We start from the raw sequence: 21,997 nt of genomic DNA on the forward strand, positions 1-21,997 counted from the left end.
TGGTCAACTTTTAACCCTTATAACTCCGTCACAAAAAAAAATTTTGGTTCCAAAATTGTACTGATGTAAAGTAGACATGTGGGAAATGTTACTTATTAAGTATTTTGCGTGACATATGTCTGTGATTTAAGGGCATAAAAATTCAAAGTTGGAAAATTGCAAAATTTTCAAAATTTTTGCCAAATTTCCATTTTTTTCACAAATAAATGCAAGTTATATCAAAGAAATTTTACCACTAACATGAAGTACAATATGTCACGAGAAAACAATGTCAGAATCGCCAAGATCCGTCAAAGCGTTCCAGAGTTATAGCCTCATAAAGGGACAGTGGTCAGAATTGTAAAAATTGGCCCGGTCATTAACGTGCAAACCACCCTTGGGGGTGAAGGGGTTAATATGCTTGGATACAGCACTCTCTGAAAAGCCAGCTTCTTTAGTAATGACCTTTTGTGGCTTACTCTCCTTGTGGAGCGTGTCAATGACTGCCTTATGGACATCTGTAAAGTCAGCAGTCTCACTCATGACTAAGGGACCATTTTAAACACTTAGGAAGCCTTTGCACATGTTTTTTGTTAATTATTCTAATTTACTGAGATAATTACTTTTAGGTACTCAAAGGCTGTAAGCCATAATCATCAACATGAACATAAATAAACACTTGAAATAGATCACTCTGTTTCTAATGATTATATAATATATGAGTTTCACTTTTTTGTATTGAAGAACTGAAATAAATTAACTTTTTGATGATATTGCAATTTTGTGAGAACCACCTGTAGGTCAGCATGCTAATGTCTTACAATAATCAATAAGATGTTTTCTAACCCAAGGGTCAATACTTATGAAATTGCTGTTAGAATATAATTTAATTTCAAACTATAAGTTTGAAATGTAAAGACACACACACAAACACACTGTGTGTCTTACTATGGGTCGCCACACCTGAAACATAGGACAGTCAGGGAATGCACGGACACCGCAGTGCTCGAGGAAAAGCAAAGCAGGACCTGGCAGATCATGTGACGGCCGGAAAGGAGCCAGGGGGCGGAGCCAAGCTCTGAGAACAGATGAGAAACGACAGCTAGGTGAACGCTCAATACGTAGTCAGGCAAGCCGAAGTCAGAAGCCGGACTGAAGAAGAGCAGTAGCCAGGGACGAGACAGAAGGATGGTGGGGGACAAGGTGAGGTATGTGGCTAGACGGAAGTGCAGGACAAAAGAACAAGATAGAGAGTGGTCAAAGACAGAGTCAGGGGTGAGAACTAGAGAGTACAGAGCGGTACTGAATCAAGAGGCAGAAACAGAGTCTAAGCCCGGTCATACACTGGCAACACAAGCACACAGAGGAACATCAAAATTTGAACGATAACCTGGGTCAACAACTCAAGCCGTGTAAGTAAAAGTATCACTGACACAGAACAAGGCCAGCAGCAGACATAAATAGCCTTCCCTGAACCAAAGACAGGCTAAACAAGGTTAACCCCCCACCTGACCAGGACGGGAGAAAATCCCCGTCCTGTGTCATGACATGAAATATGTTTATTATGTAGAACTGGTATTTCTTACTGAAAATATATGATTAAACCCCCCAAAAACAATATTAAAAAAAGAATGAAAGGATTGTACCTTTAGGAAAGCTTCCTTTTGTTCTAGGTGTTTGCTAATCATTGGGGTGACATGGTCAGTTTCTGAGTTTGGACCAAGTTTATCAGCACCTCCACACCAGTCTTCTTCTCTTTTATATTCCTGCTCCAAACTCTCGAGGACACTACAAACCTTAAAATGAAGGCAAAATAAAATACCATGTTATATAACTATCATTCAATAGAATAGAAAGAGAAAAATAACATATGTATCACTTCAAGGAAGATCTGTCACTAGATTTCACAAAACAAACTAAACCTAGACCCTTTAGGGTAAGTTCACACAGGGGACGTTTGCGCTACTTTTTTTGCTGCATTTTTTAATGCTAATTTTCAGCTGCTTTTTACAGTACCAGCAAAGCCTATGAGATTTCAGAAATCTCATGCACACACATTGTTTTTTTGTTTCATCAGTATTTTGTGCTTTGCTGCGTTTTTGAACATAGAGCATGTCACTTCTTTCAGCGTTTTCGCTACGTTTTTTCACCCACTGACTTGAATGGGTGTTGAAAAAAACACAGCAAAAACGCAGGTGTCATTATTTGCTGCGTTTTTGCTGCTGAAAATCCAAGGACATTAGCATGGACAAAGAAAAAAAAAGCACAAAAAAAAGCATAAAAAACGCACCAAATACGCAACAAAAAAACACACCTAAATTTTTGATGCAGCTTCTTTCCTGCCAAGAAGATCAGGTTTTGCTGCAGAAAAAAAAAACAGCAAAAGTGCCCTATGTGAACATACTCTTAGACCGCATGACACTGGTGTACGTGCTTTGAAAATCTGTCAGAATGGCAACATAATCTTTAAATTATGAGACCATTTTTAGGAATGCAGCTAGCACTGAAACCCTGAAAAGCATATGTTAATATAAAACAGAACAACTTTCATAAAGGATTACACAGCCATTCTAACATGGGTTTTCAGTACAACAGAAACAGCAGTTTTAAGAGGACTACCATACTGTATATTGCATACAATTTAAATTTTTAAATATCTTGACAGATCCACTTAACATGGGTATTGTGGCCACATAGGTCCTTACACCTTTCACCAATCTTGTCATGTTGAACTGGACACACAATGTAACACTGTCTACAGAACAAAATAAAATGTATTTTTTGACCCCTTCACCACTGAGTTATTTTGTTTTTTTCCTTCCCTTCTTCCAAGAGCCATAACTTTTTTTATTTTTTTGTCCACAGTATAATGTTACAGGGTATATATACTAGATTCCTTGATAGGGCGTTAATCCAGGGAACTAGTCTGATTGCCGTATGTGGAGTCGGGAAGGAATTTTTTTTCCCCAATGTGGAGCTTACTCTTTGCCACATGGGTTTTTATTGCCTTCCTCTGGATCAACATGTTAGGGCATGTTAGATTAGGCTATGGGTTGAACTAGATGGACTTAAAGTCTTCCTTCAACCTTAATAACTATGTAAATATGACGGTTTGTTTTTTGCAGGACAATTTTGAATGCCACAATTCATTTTATTATCTATACCATGGAAAGGCAGAAAGTTTTGCAATAAAGTTGCAAAACAAGTGCAATTTCACAATATATTTTTTTTCAATAATAAGTAAAGCTGCCCTGGCAATATGATTATCCGGGTCAGTACGAGTACGTGGATCCCAAACATGCATATTTTTTTCTTTTGATTATTTAAGTGACAAGGCCCCTCAAGAAATGTATCTAAATGTGTGGTGAGTAGAAATGAGCGAACCTTTCAAGGTTCGTCGAACGTACCTTAACCCTCATGAATTCAATAAGATGCAAAACCAAACGAATACACAACACCTTAAGGGGTGACTAAATATTTCTCAAACAGCTCAAATTAGAGGCAGACACCAGGAAAAGTGGCATCAATTGGCCCAAAGTACAAACAGTATAATTGTGCAGCATGGATGCATGGTACAGGGCTAGGGCCAGCATTTCTAGCTTAAAAATTGAGGGGTTTGCCAAACTCAGGCAACACCAACACACATAAAGGAGAACCAACTTAAAGTCCAAACATTTACAAAAATTAGGGGCAGACACCAGGCAAAGTGACATCAATTGACCCACAGTAGACATTTGATAATGGCACAGCAGCAGTCAGCCATGGGCAATGCATGAGGTGCCAGTTGTTTGGGACAGCATTTCCAGCTTTTAATTGAATTTTCAATTAAGACTAGGTAGGTAAGGGTCCAGTATAAGATTGCTTTGTGGGGAGCCTTAATTCCTCATGCAACAGCTCAATTTTTTTTCCCAGCCACACTCAGGTGGGCCAAATATCAGCTTGGTAAAGCTCTAATGTTAGAAAAATCTAGGGATAATAGCATGGATAGTTGACTGATCAAATGACCCACAACAGAACATTTTTTAATGGCCCAGAAGCAGTCAGTCATGGGTGATGCATGAGGTATTAAGATTTGGGCCAGCATAGAGCTTTGAATTTAAGTTCAAATTAAGACGATGTGGGTGAGGGAGCTGTGTAAGGCCGGGATCACAAATGCGAGAAATATGGCCGAGTCTCACAATACCCGGCATTGCCGCCAGCGCTCAGGAGCGGAGCATGCGGCACGTAGCAATGCATGCAGCCGTATTTCTCAAATGTTCGATCCCGGCCTAAGCTTTCTTTGCTGGCAGCTCTGAGACTTCAAGCAAGAGCTGGAACTGTTTGTTTGTTTTTTCCCAGACACACTCAGGAAGCACAAAAGCTTGGTAAAACACTAATGTTAGAAAAATGTAAGGATAGTAATAGTTATTTGACTGAAAGTAAATGCATGCCAACCGGTCTGGAAGCCCTACTGCTACAGGCAACACATATGAAGTAGAACTTGGATTCTCCACATTTCAAAAAATTGTCACACACCACTAAGGGGTCATCAATTTTTGAAAACCAAAATACAAAATCGATTGAATTTCCACTGATGGCATGAATATTGAGCATGAGATACTGCTGCAACATTCTCTCCAGCCTTTCACAACATATCAGACTTGCACTCTGTTTTGCTAGGTGCACAGACTGGTCTAAAAAAACTGTGACAGAAGTTGCTTATGCCACTTAGGCTACTTTCACACATCAGGTTTTCGCTTTCAGGCACAATTCGGCTAATTTTTGAGAAAACAAATCCGTTGCAAATAGTGAAAAACTGATGCGACAGATCCGTTTTTCTCCTGGATCCTTTTTTTTAATGATTTGTGTAAAAAACTGGACGTTTTCTCCATCTGCCAGAAAACTAATTTTTGATGGATTTGTCAAAAAACGGATGAAACGTTAGGCCATCAGGCACAAACCAGCGCTAATACAACTCTATGAGAAAAAAAAAACAGGTCCGGCGGAAAAAAAACTAACAGATTTTTTTTTTTGGGGGGAAAAATTTGCCAGATTGTGCCTGATGCCAAAAACCTGGTGTGTGAAAGTAGCCTAACACTGCTGCTGCTGCTAATGTTTTTGCTGTGACGCCTTGATGTTCCCAGGGTTGGATGTCTTGAACTGTAATGCACACTGGGTGCCTCAGTGTGGTCTTGGGGAAAACCACTCTTAAGATTGTCTTAGTGATAGTGATGCTGATGACTGCAACATGAATGCTATCCATCTTAGTAACCATTTCAAAAATGTGCAGAAGAGTGTAGAGGTCCTTCATCTGTGCCCACCACTGTGCAAGCTTGATTTGCATCACGTCAGTGCTGGGGTTGCCCAGGCTATTCAAAATGACATACTGCACCAGGGCTTGTCTCTGCGGCCACAGTTGCTGCAACATGTGCAGAGTTGACTTCCACTGTGTCGGAACATCGCAAATCAAACTTAACCGTTTGATTTGCGATGTTCCGACATGGTGGAATTCCGCTAGGCCAAAAGATCTCTCTAGTGATTCAAGTCTATTACCAGCGAGGAGCAATTGACGGAGGTGAGCAAACAGAGACCATGCTTTCTGCAACAGTGCATACCAGCCAGGAGACTGGCAATGAAATTGCTATACCACCAGGTTGAGGACATGAGGTATTCAAGGGACATGTGTGAGGTTGTCTCTGTGTAGGGCCCCCACAAGATTAACACCGTTATTGCTAGTGTTGAGCATTCCAACCCTGAAAATATCGGGTATCGGCTGATATTCGCGTTATCAGAATTCCGATACTGAGTTCCGATACTTTTGCAATATCGGATACCGGAATCGGAAGTTCCCATAATGCAATGAGCCAGTTTGATTTAATTCAGCCAATGAGGAATCATTAAAAGTGTCGGCACATCCTGATCTGCATGTTATGCATGTAACTACTGGCATGGCTGTGATTGGCTGCTGAAATGATGTCATGATGCACTATAAAAGCTGCCGCCGTCATTTTGGGTTCACTCTGCTGTGAATTCAGTTAGGGACAGGACACTGCTGTTCTGACTGAGGGATAGTTTGACATAGCGATTTGCTTCATTGTGCTTTACACAGGCTAATTTAGCCACCGCTGTGTGAGAACCTTGTTTTTGCCTTGCAGCGCTGTTCACGGTTGTCTGCAAGGTCTCTGTGTGAGTGCAGCTCACGCTGTAGTATGTTCTGCAGCCACAGCTGGTTGTAGTCAGCTCAGCGTGCGTCACTGCCTCATACTGTTCCATTGTCCTTTTTTCAATTAGTGCTGCCTGCTGCACATTTTTCCTGATTTATCCTATTAGTGGGTTTCCATCCGTTTCCTGCTAGATTGCGGAAAAACACTATATAGGAGTACATAGAGGAGCCTTTCTGCAGCCTTGTGCCCTGCAGCCTGTAATAATTATAGGGGTTAACTCAGGAGACTCTTTGCGTGGAACAAGACAACTACAGGACACAGTTTTATAAGTGGTAAAGTCTATATTATCACACGGTGATTCAAACAGGTGCAGAGAGAAACTCAAGTCCACAACACTTGGTGTAAATATTAAAAGCAGCTTAGCAGTCTATAGGAAACTTCAGAGGAAAATGCAATCAAGCAGAAAGTCTATGAAGCACAGTTATTCTTGTGGATACTTGACACGAATAAGTCCTTGGTAGTCCAAAACACAGATAGATATGCTATAAGGCAGTTCAAATCATATCTTAGCTCAACCAGGGAGGCCTGGTTAATAGTCTCAGGTTATTGCAGAGCAGAAACAGCTTACATGTCCAGCAAATGCAGATGGAAGTAAACACGAACATCAGATGAAGGAGGATTACTGGAAACCAATGTATGCAGCAGGAACTCAGAGCAGAGTAGCAGGATCACCAAACAGGTTCACAGGAGCAGGTATATAGCCAGGGAGTAATCAGAGGTCAGGAGCTGGATTCAAGGCAGAATACTCTAGCACAGACTGAAGGCTGGGGTGGAGTTTTATAGCAGGAAGGCACAGTGCACATGAGACCAAAGACACCATCTTGGGAAAGGGCAGTAATGCACAAAAGGTAATAAACAATGTTCAGAGTCCTGACACAGCCCCAGCCAGATTAGTACTAGCCTATTTTTGGAGCCTCATCTATTGCATTGTAGGTTACCTTCCTGCATTGTAATCGCTACAAAGAGTTTGTGATATGATCTGTTTTACATCTTTGGGCACATCCAGTGTCTTTTTGTGAAAAAAACAAAAAGTTAATAAAGTTCACCAAACACTGCACTTTACAGTTGTGAAGGCCACATTAGCTCATATTAAAATCTAGTCCACACTTTATAAAATTAGTGTTTCTTATACCTGCTACTAGCTGTTCAGGAATAAGCACACTAAGCCCATAGTACTTTTCTGCCTATCTTTGTTAGTCTACCAAGATGAAAAAGGCAGGGAGTACGGCACGTGGGCGTGGAGTTTCTGCAGGGAGAGGCCGTGGGGACTCTGTGCCTGCTGCGGGCACCGGTGACTCATCATCCCCCAGTTTTAGCAGGGAACTGTCCTTCATGCGCAGCTTTGTAGGAGCTCGCCGTACCCCACTGCTGTGGGACGAACAAATTGAAGCCGTTGTCGGATGGATGGCAGCTAACACATCGACTTCAATTAGTGCCACATCCTCTCAGGCACAAAGCACTGAAGAGCACCCATCTGTCTCTTCACCACCTGCCAAATTGCCCAGGCAGTCAGAGAGCCCAGAACTGTCATGTCGGACGCTATTCACACTAGGGCGTCCGACAGACAGCGGTAATTCCACATTCGTCCACTATACGCTCAGTGGCGCTGGCTAGACTTTGTCCAGGTTGTCCGGGGTTAATCTAGCTGGTAATCGGGTTGGAGGCTGGGTCACACCCGTGGCCTTTAAATAGTCATTCTGGACTTTGGGCGTCGCCGATTATAGCTTGTGTCTTGTGCCTGGTGATCTCAGTCTGGAGTGGTGGTCTAGGAGAAGAAATATCGTATCTGGTGGTGTATTATCCTTTGTCATATTTCTCCTTCCTATATTTGTATTTGTTTTGCCCTGTGCACATTATAGTATTTTCCTGTGTGTCTGCGGCATGGTGCTTTTTTAGTTTTCCCTGTCTGTGCTTTCTGTAGGGGTTGGTGTGTGGTCTAATCACTGGGTGGCGGGTGAAGGTTTCAGCATAGGGCTGAAACAGGAGTCAGGGTCAGGCCTGGCGGCCCAGACAAGCACACCATCAGTGTAAATTCTGGGAGAAGGTCAGACAGGGTTGTCCTTAGTCTGAGGGATATTGCAGGAACCCGGGTATTCAGCCATAGTCTACCCAGTACCCGCATGACATTATAATTGGCCCAAATAAATTTTGGATGCTATGGATCCCATGACTTCCATAACCCACCAGTTGGAGGCGCTGTCCTTACAGGTCACTGAGTTGAAGGGGGAAGTTCAGCAACAGGGTCTTGTAGCATCTAATGTGGAAGCTGAAAATGCAGGTAGAGTTGCAGAGCCAGAGATTCCTTTACCTGAGAGGTTTGCTGGGGAACGCAGTAAATTTGTTGTTTTTTGTGAAGCTTGTAAATTATATTTTTGTATGCGCCCGGTTTTCTCAGGTAATGAGGCTCAGCGTGTGGGCCTGGTATTGTCATTACTGAACGGAGACCCCCAAGCATGAGCATTTTCATTACCATCTGATTCAGCTGCATTTAACTCAGTGGAGTTTTTTTTTCTGCTCTTGGGCTCATATATGATGATCCTGACAGATTGGCTCTAGCCGAATCTAAAATACGTGCTCTCCGCCAGGGGGAGCGAATGGCGGAGGATTACTGTTCTGAATTTCGCCGCTGGGCGGTGGACACACAATGGAATGACCCGGCGCTGCGGAGTCAGTTTATACATGGGGTTTCGAGAATGGTTAAACAAGCCTTCCTGATGTATGAGACTCATGCTTCTCTAGAGTCTGCCATGAGTCTTGTTGTCCGCATTGATCGCCGTTTGCATCAGGGTGTGCAAGAGACGCCGCTTATGGGGGAGGGTGTAGGTGCACGTGAGGTTGCTGCAGGTGAGCCCACAGAGCCTATGCAAATCGCAGGGGTGTCACATCATCGAGCCCCCTCGCTCAGGAAGCAGGGAGCCTATTTTTGCTGTGGTAAAAAAGGGCATTATGTTAATGCTTGTCATCTGTTTTCTAAGAAAAGCGCAACGGCGGAAAACTACTGAGCTCAGAGGGTGTGGAGGAGGCCAATCTGAGCTTATGCATATCCTCCATGGTGATCTCTGAATGTATGCTTCCTGCCAGAGTTATGGTCACTGGCAGAGAGCTGCCAATCGCTGTTTTTGAGGATAGTGGGTCGGCAACTAATCTCATTGATGAGGAGTTTGGGCGCACGGCCGGGTTCACGGTCGAAAAACTGCCTCATCCTATCCGGGTGGTCACCATCAATGCTACTCCACTCCCACAGGGGGAGATTACTGAGTTTGTGGCTGAGGTTAAACTCCACATTGGGGTCTTACATTCTGAGCAAGTTACATGTAGGGTGCTCAGTAATCTTCCTGCACAAATGGTTTTGGGTTTTCCATGGTTGTCTATACACAACCCGGTATTTGACTGGAAAAATCAGGACATAATTCAGTGGAGCGGATTTTGCCAGGAGAATTGCCTGGCCACATGTGTGTCCGCTGTGACTCCCAGCATTCCTGAGTCACTGCTGGATTTTGCAGATGTGTTCTCTGAGAAGGGTTGCTCAGAATTGCCACCACATCGACCCTATGACTGTACTATTAGGTTTAAACCAGGGGCCAAATTGCCGAAAGCTAGGATGTTTAACATCTCTGTTCCTGAGAGACAAGCTTTAAAAGACTACATTGCTGAGAGTTTGAGTAAAGGGCACATCAGGCCTTCGTCCTCGCCGGTGGCAGCGGTTTTCTTCTTCGTTAATAAGAAAGATGGCGGACTATGCCCGTGTCTGGATTTCAGGGAGTTAAACCAGATTACGGTTCATGTTCCATACCCTATGCCACTGACACCTGATTTGTTCAACCAGGTGGCTGGTGCTAAGTGGTTTTCCAAGCTTGACCTCAGGGGGGCTTACAACCTCATAAGAGTCCGTCAAGGTGATGAGTGGAAGACGGCTTTTAATACTCCTGAGGGCCATTTTGAAAATTTGGTGATGCCATTTGGGTTGACAAATGCACCTGCGGTATTTCAACATTTCATAACTGATGTGTTCTTGCATGTACTGGGGAAATTCATTATTGTGTACCTAGATGACATTCTCATTTATTTATGCGACTGTGATACTCATTTAGAGCATGTGAGGCAGGTGTTACAGCTACTCAGAGAAAATAAGCTCTATGCAAAACTGGAGAAATGTGTTTTTTTCGGTTCAGGAGTTGCTTTTCTTGGGTTATATTGTGTCTGCTTCAGGGTTTAAAATGTACGCCACTAAGGTGCAAGCGGTGCTGCATTGGGAACGGCCTGATAACCTAAAAGCACTTCAGTGGTTCCTTGGATTTTCTAATTATTATAGAAAATGTATCAAAGATTTTTCTACCATTGCTAAACCGCTAACTGACATGACGAAAAAGGGTACCAATTTATCCATCTGTCCTGAGGCTGCTGTGCGCGCATTCGAATTTCTGAAGAACAGTTTTGCTTCGGCCCCCATTCTGCTGCAACCGGACGTATCCAAACCATTTACAATGGAAGTCGATGCGTCTGAGGTTGGAGTGGGGGCGGTGCTGTCACAAGGCTCATCCTTGGGTGAGTTGCGTCCATGCGCCTATTTTTCCAAGAAGCTGTCGCCCGGCGAACGTAATTACGATATCGGCAACAGGGAGTTGTTGGCTATCAAGTTGGCTTTTGAGAAATGGCGACACTTCTTGGAGGGGTCGGTCCACCAGGTTACAGTTATCACCGACCATAAAAATCTGGCAGGCTCGCTGGGCATTGTTTTTCACGTGGTTCAACTTTTTTGTTACGTACCGACCAGGGTTTAAGAACACTAAGGCAGATGCTTTGTCCAGGTGTTTTCCGGGGGGAGAACCTCGGGAAGATCCGGTACCTATCCTCCAAAAGGGTGTAGTGGTCTCGGCTCTCACGACAGAGGTTGAGGCTGAGATTGCCGAGGCTCAGGAGGAAGTACCACCAGAGCTTCCCATTAACAAATCATTTGCACCGCTCCATCTTTGCCTAAAGGTGTTGGGTGAGCATCATGATACTGTTCTGGCTGGTCATACAGGGGTTAGGGGTACCTTTGAGTTGGTGTTGCGTCGGTTTTGGTGGCCCAAAATCTGACAGGATGTGGTCTCGTACGTATCAGCATGTACCACGTGTGCTAGGGCTAAGACGCCCTGCTCCCATCCTGGTGGCTCATTACATCCTCTAGGGGTACCCAGTAGGCAATGGACGGAGATCTCCATGGATATTATTACAGACCTGCCCTCCTCAGCTGGGAACACGGTCATCTTGGTGGTTGTTGATCGGTTCTCAAAGATGTCGCACTTTGTGTCCTTGCCTTCATTGCCTAACGCAAAGACTCTGGCTCAAGTTTTTGTGCAGGAGGTGGTCAAACTTCACAGGGTCCCATCTGACATAGTGTCTGATAGGGGTACTCAGTTTGTGGCAAAGTTTTGGAAAGCATTTTGCTCACGGCTGGGGATCAAGTTGTCGCATTCTTCGGCGTTTCATCCTCAGTCAAATGGTCAGACCAAGCGTATGAACCAGAATTTGGAGCAGTACTTAAGCTGCTTTGTTTCTGACAACGAGGAGGAGTGGTCGACGTTCCTTCCTTTGGCTGAGTTTGCCATTAATAATCACCGCCATGAATCGTCTGGGGAGTCCCCGTTCTTTTGTGTTTACGGGCACCATCCTCAATTTTGTACTCTGCATCAGGGTGTCTCTGCTGGCGTTCCGGAGGAGGACCAGCTAGGAGCACAACTGTCAGCCGTTTGGAGGAGAGTGAAACAGTGCTTGCTGAGTGTGGGTGCAAGGTACAAACGAGTGGCTGACAGTAGACATGTGCCAGGTCCGGACCTGAGTGTGGGTGATTGGGTGTGGTTGTCCACAAAAAACATAAAACTCAAAGTACCATCCCTGAAATTGTATCCAAGGTTTATTGGTCCATTTAGGGTCGCCGCCATCATTAACCCAGTAGCCTACTGATTGGAGCTTCCTGCGGTATATAAGATACACAACGTGTTTCACAGATCTCTTTTAAAGAAGGAGGTGGGTTCCGTGGACGCGGCGCCAATGCCACCTCCAGTCTTGGTGGATGGCAATTTGGAGTTTGAAGTCTCCAAGGTGGTTGACTTTCGTATAGTGCCGCACATTACAGTACCTGGTACACTGGCGTGGTTATGGGCCGGAGGAGAGGTCTTGGGTACCAGCGTCGAACATACATGCAGACCGGCTGGTCAGTATGTTTCACCGCCGCCATCCGGACAAGCCGGGTCCTATAAGTCGTGAGGGCCCTGGGGTCCCTCGTAAAAGGCAGGGTACTGTCGTGTCGGACGCTATTCACACTAGGGCGTCCGACAGACAATGGTAATTCCACATTCGTCCACTATACGCTCAGTGGCGCCGGCTAGACTTTAGGCAGGTTGTCCGGGGTTAATCTAGCTGGTAATCGGGTTGGAGGCTGGGTCACGCCCGTGGCCTTTAAATAGTCATTCTGGACTTTGGGTGTCGCCGATTATAGCTTGTGTCTTGTGCCTGGTGATCTCGGTCTGGAGTGGTGGTCTAGGAGAATAAATATTGTATCTGGTGGTGTATTATCCTTTGTCATATTTCTCCTTCCTATATTTGTATTTGTTTTGCCCTGTGCACATTATAGTATTTTCCTGTGTGTCTGCGGCGTGGTGCGATTTTAGTTTTCCCTATCTGTGCTTTCTGTAGGGGTTGGTGTGTGGTCTAATCACTGCGTGGCGGGTGAAGGTTTCAGCATAGGGCTGACACAGGAGTCAACGTCAGGCCTGGCGGCCCAGACAAGCACACCATCATTGTAAATTCTGGGAGAGGGTCAGACAGGGTTTTCCCTAGTCTGAGGGATATTGCAGGGGCCCGGGTATTCAGCCGTAGTCTACCCAGTACCCGCATGACAAGGACAGGTGCCATCTCTACTTCTGTTCTCTGAATCTCTTGGCTTGGAAAGAGGGGGCCAGCCAAGCAGCATTTTAGAAACTGAAGAAGGGGCAATATGCAGTGATGCGCAACTGCTTTGTCTCTCTGAATCTGAAGAGGTGGGTGGGCCAGTGCCTACGGTCAGAACACCTCAGTATGCATCTGATGATGAGACTTAGGTGCCACTTTCTGGTGTGTACTGTGCTGCTGAGACTACCAAGGAGAAGCAGTTGTTGGAAGAGGGTAGTGTAGATGATGAGGTCCTTCACTCATCATGGCGTGAGGTACAGGAAGGTGGTGGGAGCAGCTTGGAGGAAGAGATTCCCCGAATGGCCCAAAAAGGAGGAAGAGGGAGGGGGAAGACTGCGTTGCATGTAGCCTCCACTTTGGTACCCATTAGGAGCATGCCTCTTCCAAAACCGAAAACGGGCGCTCCCAAGACTTGCAGTGCCTGGTCCTTTTTTGACACAGTTGCAGATGACATTTGCTTTGTCAAATGCAAGCTGTGTAATCAGAAAGTCAAAAGAGGGAAAAATGTCAGCAACCTCAATACCACAAATATGAGGAAACATGTGCGGACCAAGCATGTGGTGGAGTTACAAAAACACACTGAAGCTTAGGCCAACCCTACAGCGGCACCTACCACCTCTTCAGCGCGTGTTGTAGCTTCTTCCTCCAGCTCACACACAGCTGTTTCGGCTTCCTCACAGGATCGCCATGGAAGAACCTTTGGCACTGTTGGACAGAGACACAGTGTAATTCCACCCACAGCACCACGTTCCCTGTCATCCTCACACTCCCAGGCCAGTCTACAGCCATCGGTAGCACAGGCATGGGAGAAAAGGCGCCCATACTCGGCAAACCACCCCCAAGTACAGGCTTTGAATGCTGGCATTGCATAACTACTGTCCCTTGAAATGCTATCATTCAGGCTGGTGTAGACTGACACCTTCCGTAACTTCATGGCATTGGCAGTCCCACAATACAACGTGCCCAGCCGCTTTTATTTCAGCAGGCAATCCGTCCCTGCCCTGCAAAAAGCATGTGGAGGGAAAAATTAAACATGCGCTACTAAACGCCGTCAGTAGCAATGTCCACCTGACCATCAATGCGTGGATCAGTAACCATGGACAGGGATGATACCTTTCCCTCACTGCCCATTGGGTAAATGTTGTGGAGACGGGGACAGATCTTGAGAGTGGCAATGTATGTGTTCTGCCAACTCCAAGGATTGCAGGAATCCAGTCTGTACACATTGACTCCTCCTCATACTCTAGTTCTTCTGAATCACCGCAGCAGGAGCCATCACAGTCTATCTCCACATGGACCCGTGAACGCTTACCTGTTACGACCGATATGAGCACAGCCGTGGCCAAACGTCAACAGGCCGTATTGAAATTAATTCCTTTGGGGAATCGAAGCCACACAGCGCAGGAGCTCTGGAATGCCATCAAGCAGGAGAGTGACGTGTGGTTTGTGCCAGCGAATCTCCAGACAGGCATGGTAGTGTGTGACAATGGCCGAAATCTGGTGGCAGCTCTGGGCCTAGGCAACCTCACTCACATCCCATGTCTGTCACATGTGCTCAACTTGGTCGTGCAGAGTTTTTTGAGGGACTATCGGGATCTTGATGCCCTGCTGCACAAGGTCCGCATAGAGTGTGCTCACTTGCGGCGCCGATTTCGCTTTCCAGAACATCGCATCATGTGACCAACCAACCACGTGGAATTCAACATTACATATGTTGGAGCGGTTGTGTGAGCAGCAGGCAGCAGTAATGGAGTACCAGCTGCATCAGGCGCAAACAAGTCGCACTGCGCGCCATTCACACTTCACCACCACTGAGTGGGCCTATATGAAGGACATCTGCCACGTTTTGCCTTCGATGATTCCACGCGGATGGCGAGTGCAGATGATGCACTAGTTAGCATGACTATTCCCCTTATCTGCCTGCTTGAAAAAAACACTGCAAGCACTAAGGGAGGAGGTTGTGGAAGAGGTGGAGGATGAGGAGTCACAAACGTAATCTGATTCTGGACAGTCTGCACAATGTGGTTCCTCACAAAGGCCTAGGCAGGGGACACTTTGTGAGGAGGATGAGGAGGAGTCAATGGAGGATGAAGACATCTGTCCAGAGGAGGGAGTTACACAATGCTCTAGTAGTCAGTATGTAGAATGAGGGTAGGGTGATGCAGAGCAGGCAGAGATGACGCCTCAAGCAGGGGACAGCGTTTCTTGGCCAGTTGGCAGTCTGCAGCACATGGTTGATTTCATGCTGCAGTGCCTGAGAAACGACCGCCGCATCGCCCACATTCTCAACACAGCTGATTATTGGGTGTACACCCTCCTAGATCCTCGCTACCGGGACAACTTACAAAGCCTCATAACACCGTAGAACCAGGAGCGTAAAAACTGGGAGTACGAAGACACACTGTTGCATTCCATCATGTTCTCCATTCCAAGCGAGAGCAGTGCTGCAAGTGTTTAAAAAGCAGATCAGTGTGTCGAGGCAGTGGAGGAAGCTCTGCACAACGAGGGAGCAGAAGCAGCACCTCAGCACAAGGCAAGACCAGTAAGGCCCAAATGTGGCAAAGTTTTGTGTCCCCGCCACAAATGTCTACACCATCACAGACAGCTCCAGTCAGCAGGAGGCAACATTTCTGTCAGATGGTGACATAGACTACATGCCTTGCCCTCTCAGTGTACTCCCAGATGGCTCTTCCCCCTTCAAGTTTTGGGCCTCTAAGCTGTATACATGGCCAGAGTTTAGCCAGTATGCATTGGAGGTGCTGGCTTGCCCTGCTGCTAGTGTATTATCGGAACTCATCTTTAGTGCCGCAGGTGGTGTACTAACACACCGTCACATGCAACTATCCTCTGATAACACTGACCACCTTACTTTGCTGAAAATGAACAAGGCCTGGATCTCGCAGGATTTTGCCACTCCTCTTCCAGATGAAATAATTGGTTGGCAACAGTATCCAGGTCTCCTGTTGTGTTCATGTTTCTACCACCTGAACTGTAATCCCTGGGCTCCAACACCGCCAGTTGCTGCTCAGAAGTGCCGTCTGCACAGTCAACACATGACCCAGTGTTATTGGGTTTCAGTAACGTCAGCTGATCCCCTGTTGTGTATCCGACAATTTATCCTGCTCCGTCCACACTCACACTACAACAGATATTAAACTTGCTCCAATTAGGCCTCAGCCTACACTCTGCTTCTCCTGGATTCCCTGGGCTCCAAAACCGCCAGTTGCTGCTCAGAAGTGCTGTCTGCACAGTCAACAGTTGCTCCTCTGTTACTGGGTTTCAGTAACGTCAGCTGATTCCCAGCTGCGTATATGACAATTTCTCCTGCTCCGTCCACACTCACACTACAACAAATATTAAACTTGCTCCAATTAGGCCTCAGCCTACACTCTGCTTCTCCTGGATTCCCTGGGCTCCAACACCGCCAGTTGCTGCTCAGAAGTGTTGTCTGCACAGTCAACACTTGCTGCCGTGTTATTGGGTTTCAGTAATGTCAGCTGATCCCCTGCTGTGTATCCGGCAATTTCTCCTGCTCCGTCCACACTCACATTACAACAGTTATTATACTTGCTCCAATTAGGCCTTACCCTACACCCTGTTTCTCCTGTAATCCCTGGGCTCCAACACCGCTAGTTGCTGCTCGGAAGTGCAGTCTGCACTGTCAACACATGCTCCAGTGTTTTGGGGCTCAGTAACGTCAGCTGATCCCCAGCTGTGTGTGTGGCAATTTCTCCTGCTCCCTCCACATTCACACTACTACAGATTTAAACTTGCTCCAATTAGGCCTCAGCCTACACTTTGTTTCTCCTGTAATCCCTGGGCTCTAACACCGCCAGTTGCTGCTCAGAAGTGCTGTCTGCACAGTCAACACATGCTCCAGTGTTTTGGGGCTCAGTAACGTCAGCTGATCCCCAGCTGTGTGTGTGGCAATTTCTCCTGCTCCCTCCACATTTGCACTACTACAGATTTTAAACTTGCTCCAATTAGGCCTCAGCCTACACTCTGTTTCTCCTGTAATCCCTGGGCTCCAACACCGCCAGTTGCTGCTCAGAAGTGTCTTTGGCACGGGTACTCTCTCCTGCCGAGCCTGGTTCCAGCACGCCAACTGTTTCTGGGTAGTGTCAAGGTCACTTTGCCTCCAATACGTTGTCCTGTCGGGTTGCGGTCGGATTAGCCAACTCTATGGTGTCTGCAGTGTAGGTGCTTCCTATGTGGGCTGCGGGAACTGGCAATCAAGGCTGGTTCCGTAGTGCCAATAGGACAAGCTCCCCCTGCAGGACTGTGGGTTTTCGTTAACTCTCCCTGGCTCGCGGCTAGCGATTTTTTTTCATGTGGACCTTCTGTTGCCTATCTGAGTTTCAGCACCATTAGCTGGTTCTTTGGAAGTCAATCTTGAATAGGTCCCCCTGGGTTCCAGTACCGTCAGCTGGTTCTAGGCAGAGCCTTTGGCTTAGGTGCCTCCTTCTCAGTATCTGAGTTCCACCAACGTCTGGTGGTCCTTGGTAGTGCTTTCTGGCACGGGTAACTCCTGCTTAGTAACCCGGTTCCAGTACTGTCAGCTGGTCCTCGGTAGTTCCATTGGCTCTTGTACCTTCAGCTACCCATCCAGGTTCCAGTACCATCAGCTGGTTCACGGCAGTGTCTTTGGCTCTTGTACCTTCTGCTACCCATCCTGGTTCCAGTACCGTCAGCTGGTTCCAGGCAGAGCCTTTGGCTTAGGTGCCTCCTTCTCGGTATCCAAGTTCCACCAACATCTGATGGTCTTTGGTAGTGCTTTCTGGCACAGGTACCTCCTGCTTAGTAACCGGGTTCCAGTACCGTCAGCTGGTCCTCGGTAGTTCCATTGGCTCTTGTACCTTCGGCTACCCATCCAGGTTCCAGTACCGTCAGCTGGTTCTTGGCAGTTCATCAGCCTTCATGTACCTTCTGCTACATTTCCAAGTTCAAGCTTTTTGAAATGGTTTTTGGTAGTCACTCTGGATCTCCCTGACGACGACCCTAAAGATGACTACCCTAAAGACCGCCCCGAAGAAGACGACGATGCAGGAAACGACGACCCAGGAGATGACGACGCAGGAGACGACGACCCTGAAGACCACCCCGACGACCCCGGAGACGACGACCCCAGAGATGACGACTTCGGAGACGATGACCCTGGAGATGACGACCCTGGAGACGACGACCCTGGAGACCACCCCGAAGAAGACCAAGAAGCAGAAGAACAAGAAGCTGCAGAACAAAAAGCAGCAGAACATTAAGCATAACACTAAAAATCAGAGCAAAAGATATTATCTAAATTATAAGCAGAAGAAGACTAAGCAGTATATGGGGGTGAGTTCATTCCTCCTCGTGGTGCCCCTGGAAAAAACCTGCTGCTGCAAACCAAACTTAACACGGACAAATCCTGTTGTAAATTTTTTGTGACAGGCAGAACAGAAGGTGTAATCTTCAAACTTTTATAGATAACATCTACAGGAATGCCTGTCACAAATAATATGATGAAGAATATGAAGAAGAAGAATATGAAGAAGTAGAATATGAAGAAGTAGAATATGAAGAAGAATAATAGTTGAATAAGAAGAATATGAAGAAAGTAAAAAAAAGAATAATAGGAAGAAGGTGAAGAAGAAGATGATTGAGGTGAAGAAGAAGTTGATGAAAAAAGATGCTGCTGCTGAGGATGATGAAGAAGAAAGTGTGGGAGAAGTAAAAAAGAAGGTGAAGAGCATGGAAGTAGTGAAACATAAATATCTGACAAAATATAAAAAAGCTTAACATAGTCAATATCTTTGTAACTCCGAACGTGTAAAAAAAAAATAATTCCTGCTATTCTATTTGATTGGGCTAAACCTCTATGCCTTTAATGTCTCCTCCACCTCCCCCAATACATTCTACAGTCATGGACAAAAATTTTGAGAATGAGACAAATATAAATTTTTCCAAAGTCTACTGCTTCATTTTTTCTAATGGCAATTTGCATATACTCCTGAATGTCAGTGTGATCAGCTTAACAGCAATTACATCCTTTTTGGAAGTGCATCTGAACAGCAAGGTGGATTGCTGTTGAGGGGAGATAGAGAGAAAAAAAAAAATCTATAAATCTTCAGCACAGCGAGTGTGAGCGAGCTGAGTGTGACCTGAGCGTAAGTGTGAACGGCGGTAAGTGTGTGACTTGTGATTCAGTGAGGAGGTATTTGGAAGGCCTTTAACAAATACATGTGTGAATTTGTGTGAGTTGCTGAATTGGGAGTAGCTATATTCATAAGGAGTTAACTTAGGGTGGGGGCTCATAATTAAGGGGATATAAGAGGCAGCTGTTTGGGGCTCAAGTCCTTTTTGGAAGTGCATCTGAACAGCAAGGTGGATTGCTGTTGAGGGGAGATAGAGAGAAAAAAAAAATCTATAAATCTTCAGCACAGCGAGTGTGAGCGAGCTGAGTGTGACCTGAGCGTAAGTGTGAACGGCGGTAAGTGTGTGACTTGTGATTCAGTGACGTTGGAATCAGGGAGTTTCCAAGGGAGGAATTGCTTCTGTTTTTTTTTTTTTTTAATTAATACTTTGTATTTATTTTTAATTAACGTTTCTGTGTGGTGCAATCCCCATTAGGAAATGTGCTCCACAATTGTTAATGCCATCCAGTGCACATCTTGCCACATGTATGCAGTCCTTGACCAGCTGGTCGAGGGTGCATACTGCTGTGCGAGATGTGAGCACATTGTGCATTTGGAAACCCAGATACTGGATCTAAATGTGCAGCTGGCAACACTGAGATCCATAGACAATATGGAGAGGAGTCTTCTGCTCACAGAGCAGACACTCAATGGGATAGCTGAGGAGGGGGATGGTAGGATGGAGCTGCAGGACAGTGTGGTAGTTAGCTGGGTGACAGATAGAAGGCGGGGTAGAAGGAAGAGTGCCAGGGAGGCTAGTCCTGATCTGGCACACCCCAATAAGTTTGCTAAGTTGGCAGATGAGGGGTGTGCCAGTGCAGGATTAGCACTGCTGCAGCCAGGCATGTCCTCTGAAAGCCGGAGGAGTGACTGCTCCAGTAAGGAGGGAAATAGGAGAGCAGGGCAGGCCAGACAGGTGCTGGTAGTGGGGGACTCAATTATTAGGGGAACAGATAGGGCAATCTGTCACAAAGACAGGGATCATCGGACGGTGTGCTGCCTACCTGGCGCTCGAGTCCGACGCATCGCTGATCGGGTGGACAGATTACTGGGAGGGGCTGGTGAGGACCCAGCGGTCATGGTGCACATTGGCACAAATGACAAAGTTAGAGGTAGGTGGAAGGTCCTTAAAGATGATTTCAGGGAATTAGGCTGCAAGCTGAAAGCAAGGACCTCCAACGTGGTATTTTCCGAAATACTGCCTGTACCACGTGCCACGCCAGAGAGGCAATGGGAGATTAGGGAGGTTAATAAGTGGCTCAAGAATTGGTGTAGGAAGGAGGGGTTTGGGTTCCTGCAGAACTGGGCCGACTTCTCAGTTGGCTACAGGCTCTACGCTAGGGACGGGCTGCACCTCAATGGGGAAGGGGCAGCTGTGCTGGGGGAGAAAATGGTTAGAAGGTTGGAGGAGTGTTTAAACTAGGGATTGGGGGGGAGGGTATTCATTTTATAGAAGGGGAAGATAGTGCAGATAGAGACCTGGGCACAAATAAGGAAGTTGGGGGTGGCGGTGGCATGGGGGGTGGGGTTAGAACAGTTAGTAATTTAAGAAAGAAAAGAGGTACAGAGAGGAACATCAAGTGCATGTATACTAATGCCAGAAGCCTCGCCAACAAAATGGATGAATTAGAACTAATGTTGTTGGAGGATAATTATGACATGGTGGGGATATCTGAGACGTGGCTGGATGAGAGCCATGACTGGGCTGTTAACTTGCAGGGCTATAGCCTGTTCAGAAATGACCGTACAGATAAGCGAGGGGGAGGGGTGTGTCTATATGTAAAATCTTCCTTAAAACCCATCCTGCGTGATAATATAGGTGAATTTAATGAAAATGTAGAGTCCCTGTGGGTGGAGATAAGGGGAGGGGGAAAAAATAATAAATTACTGATAGGGATTTGTTATAAATCTCCAAAAATACTGGAAGCAATGGAGAATAGCCTCGTAAAGCAAATAGATGAAGCTGCAACTCAAGGAGAAGTCATTATTATGGGGGACTTCAACTACCCTGAAATACATTGGGGAACAGAAACCTGCAGTTCCAGCAAAGGTAATTGGTTTTTGACAACTATGAGAGACAATTACCTTTCACAACTGGTTCAGGACCCAACAAGGAGGGGGGCACTGCTAGACCTAATATTAACCAACAGGCCAGACCGCATATCAAATATAAGGGTTGGGGGTCACTTGGGGAATAGTGATCACAAAATAATAAGTTTTCATGTAACCTTTAATAAGATGGGTAGTAGGGGGGTGACAAAAACACTAAACTTCAGGAGGGCAAATTTCCAACAGATGAGAGACGATCTTGGTGCAATTAACTGGGACGATATCCTGAGACACAAAAATACACAAAGAAAATGGGACACGTTTATTAGCATCCTGGATAGGACCTGTGCACAGTATATACCGTATGGGAATAAACATACTAGAAATAGGAGGAAACCAATATGGCTAAACAGAGCTGTAAGGGGCGCAATAAGGGACAAAAAGAAAGCATTTAGAGAATTAAAGGAAGTAGGTAGTGAGGAGGCATTAAATAAATACAGAAAATTAAATAAATTCTGTAAAAAGCAAATCAAGGCAGCAAAGATTGAGACAGAGAGACTCACTGCCAGAGAGAGTAAAAATAATCCCAAAATATTCTTTAACTATATAAATAGTAAGAAACTAAAAAATGACAGTGTTGGCCCTCTTAAAAATAGTCTGGGT

The 21,997-nt window shown here is 45.8% G+C and overlaps 1 protein-coding gene across 1 annotated transcript in view; it reads right to left on the bottom strand.

Annotated features, from left to right (window-relative positions):
• The window catches only part of TRIO (trio Rho guanine nucleotide exchange factor), a 3,555,343-nt gene that overhangs the window by 2,583,950 nt on the left and 949,396 nt on the right, over nt 1-21,997 (bottom strand). Inside the window, 1 exon segment of the mRNA XM_077269474.1 lies at nt 1,626-1,775. Coding sequence (XP_077125589.1) covers nt 1,626-1,775 — 150 coding nt within the window.

Source organism: Ranitomeya variabilis, chromosome 6, assembly GCF_051348905.1.
Source record: "Ranitomeya variabilis isolate aRanVar5 chromosome 6, aRanVar5.hap1, whole genome shotgun sequence".
NCBI classification, from domain to species: Eukaryota; Metazoa; Chordata; class Amphibia; order Anura; family Dendrobatidae; genus Ranitomeya; species Ranitomeya variabilis.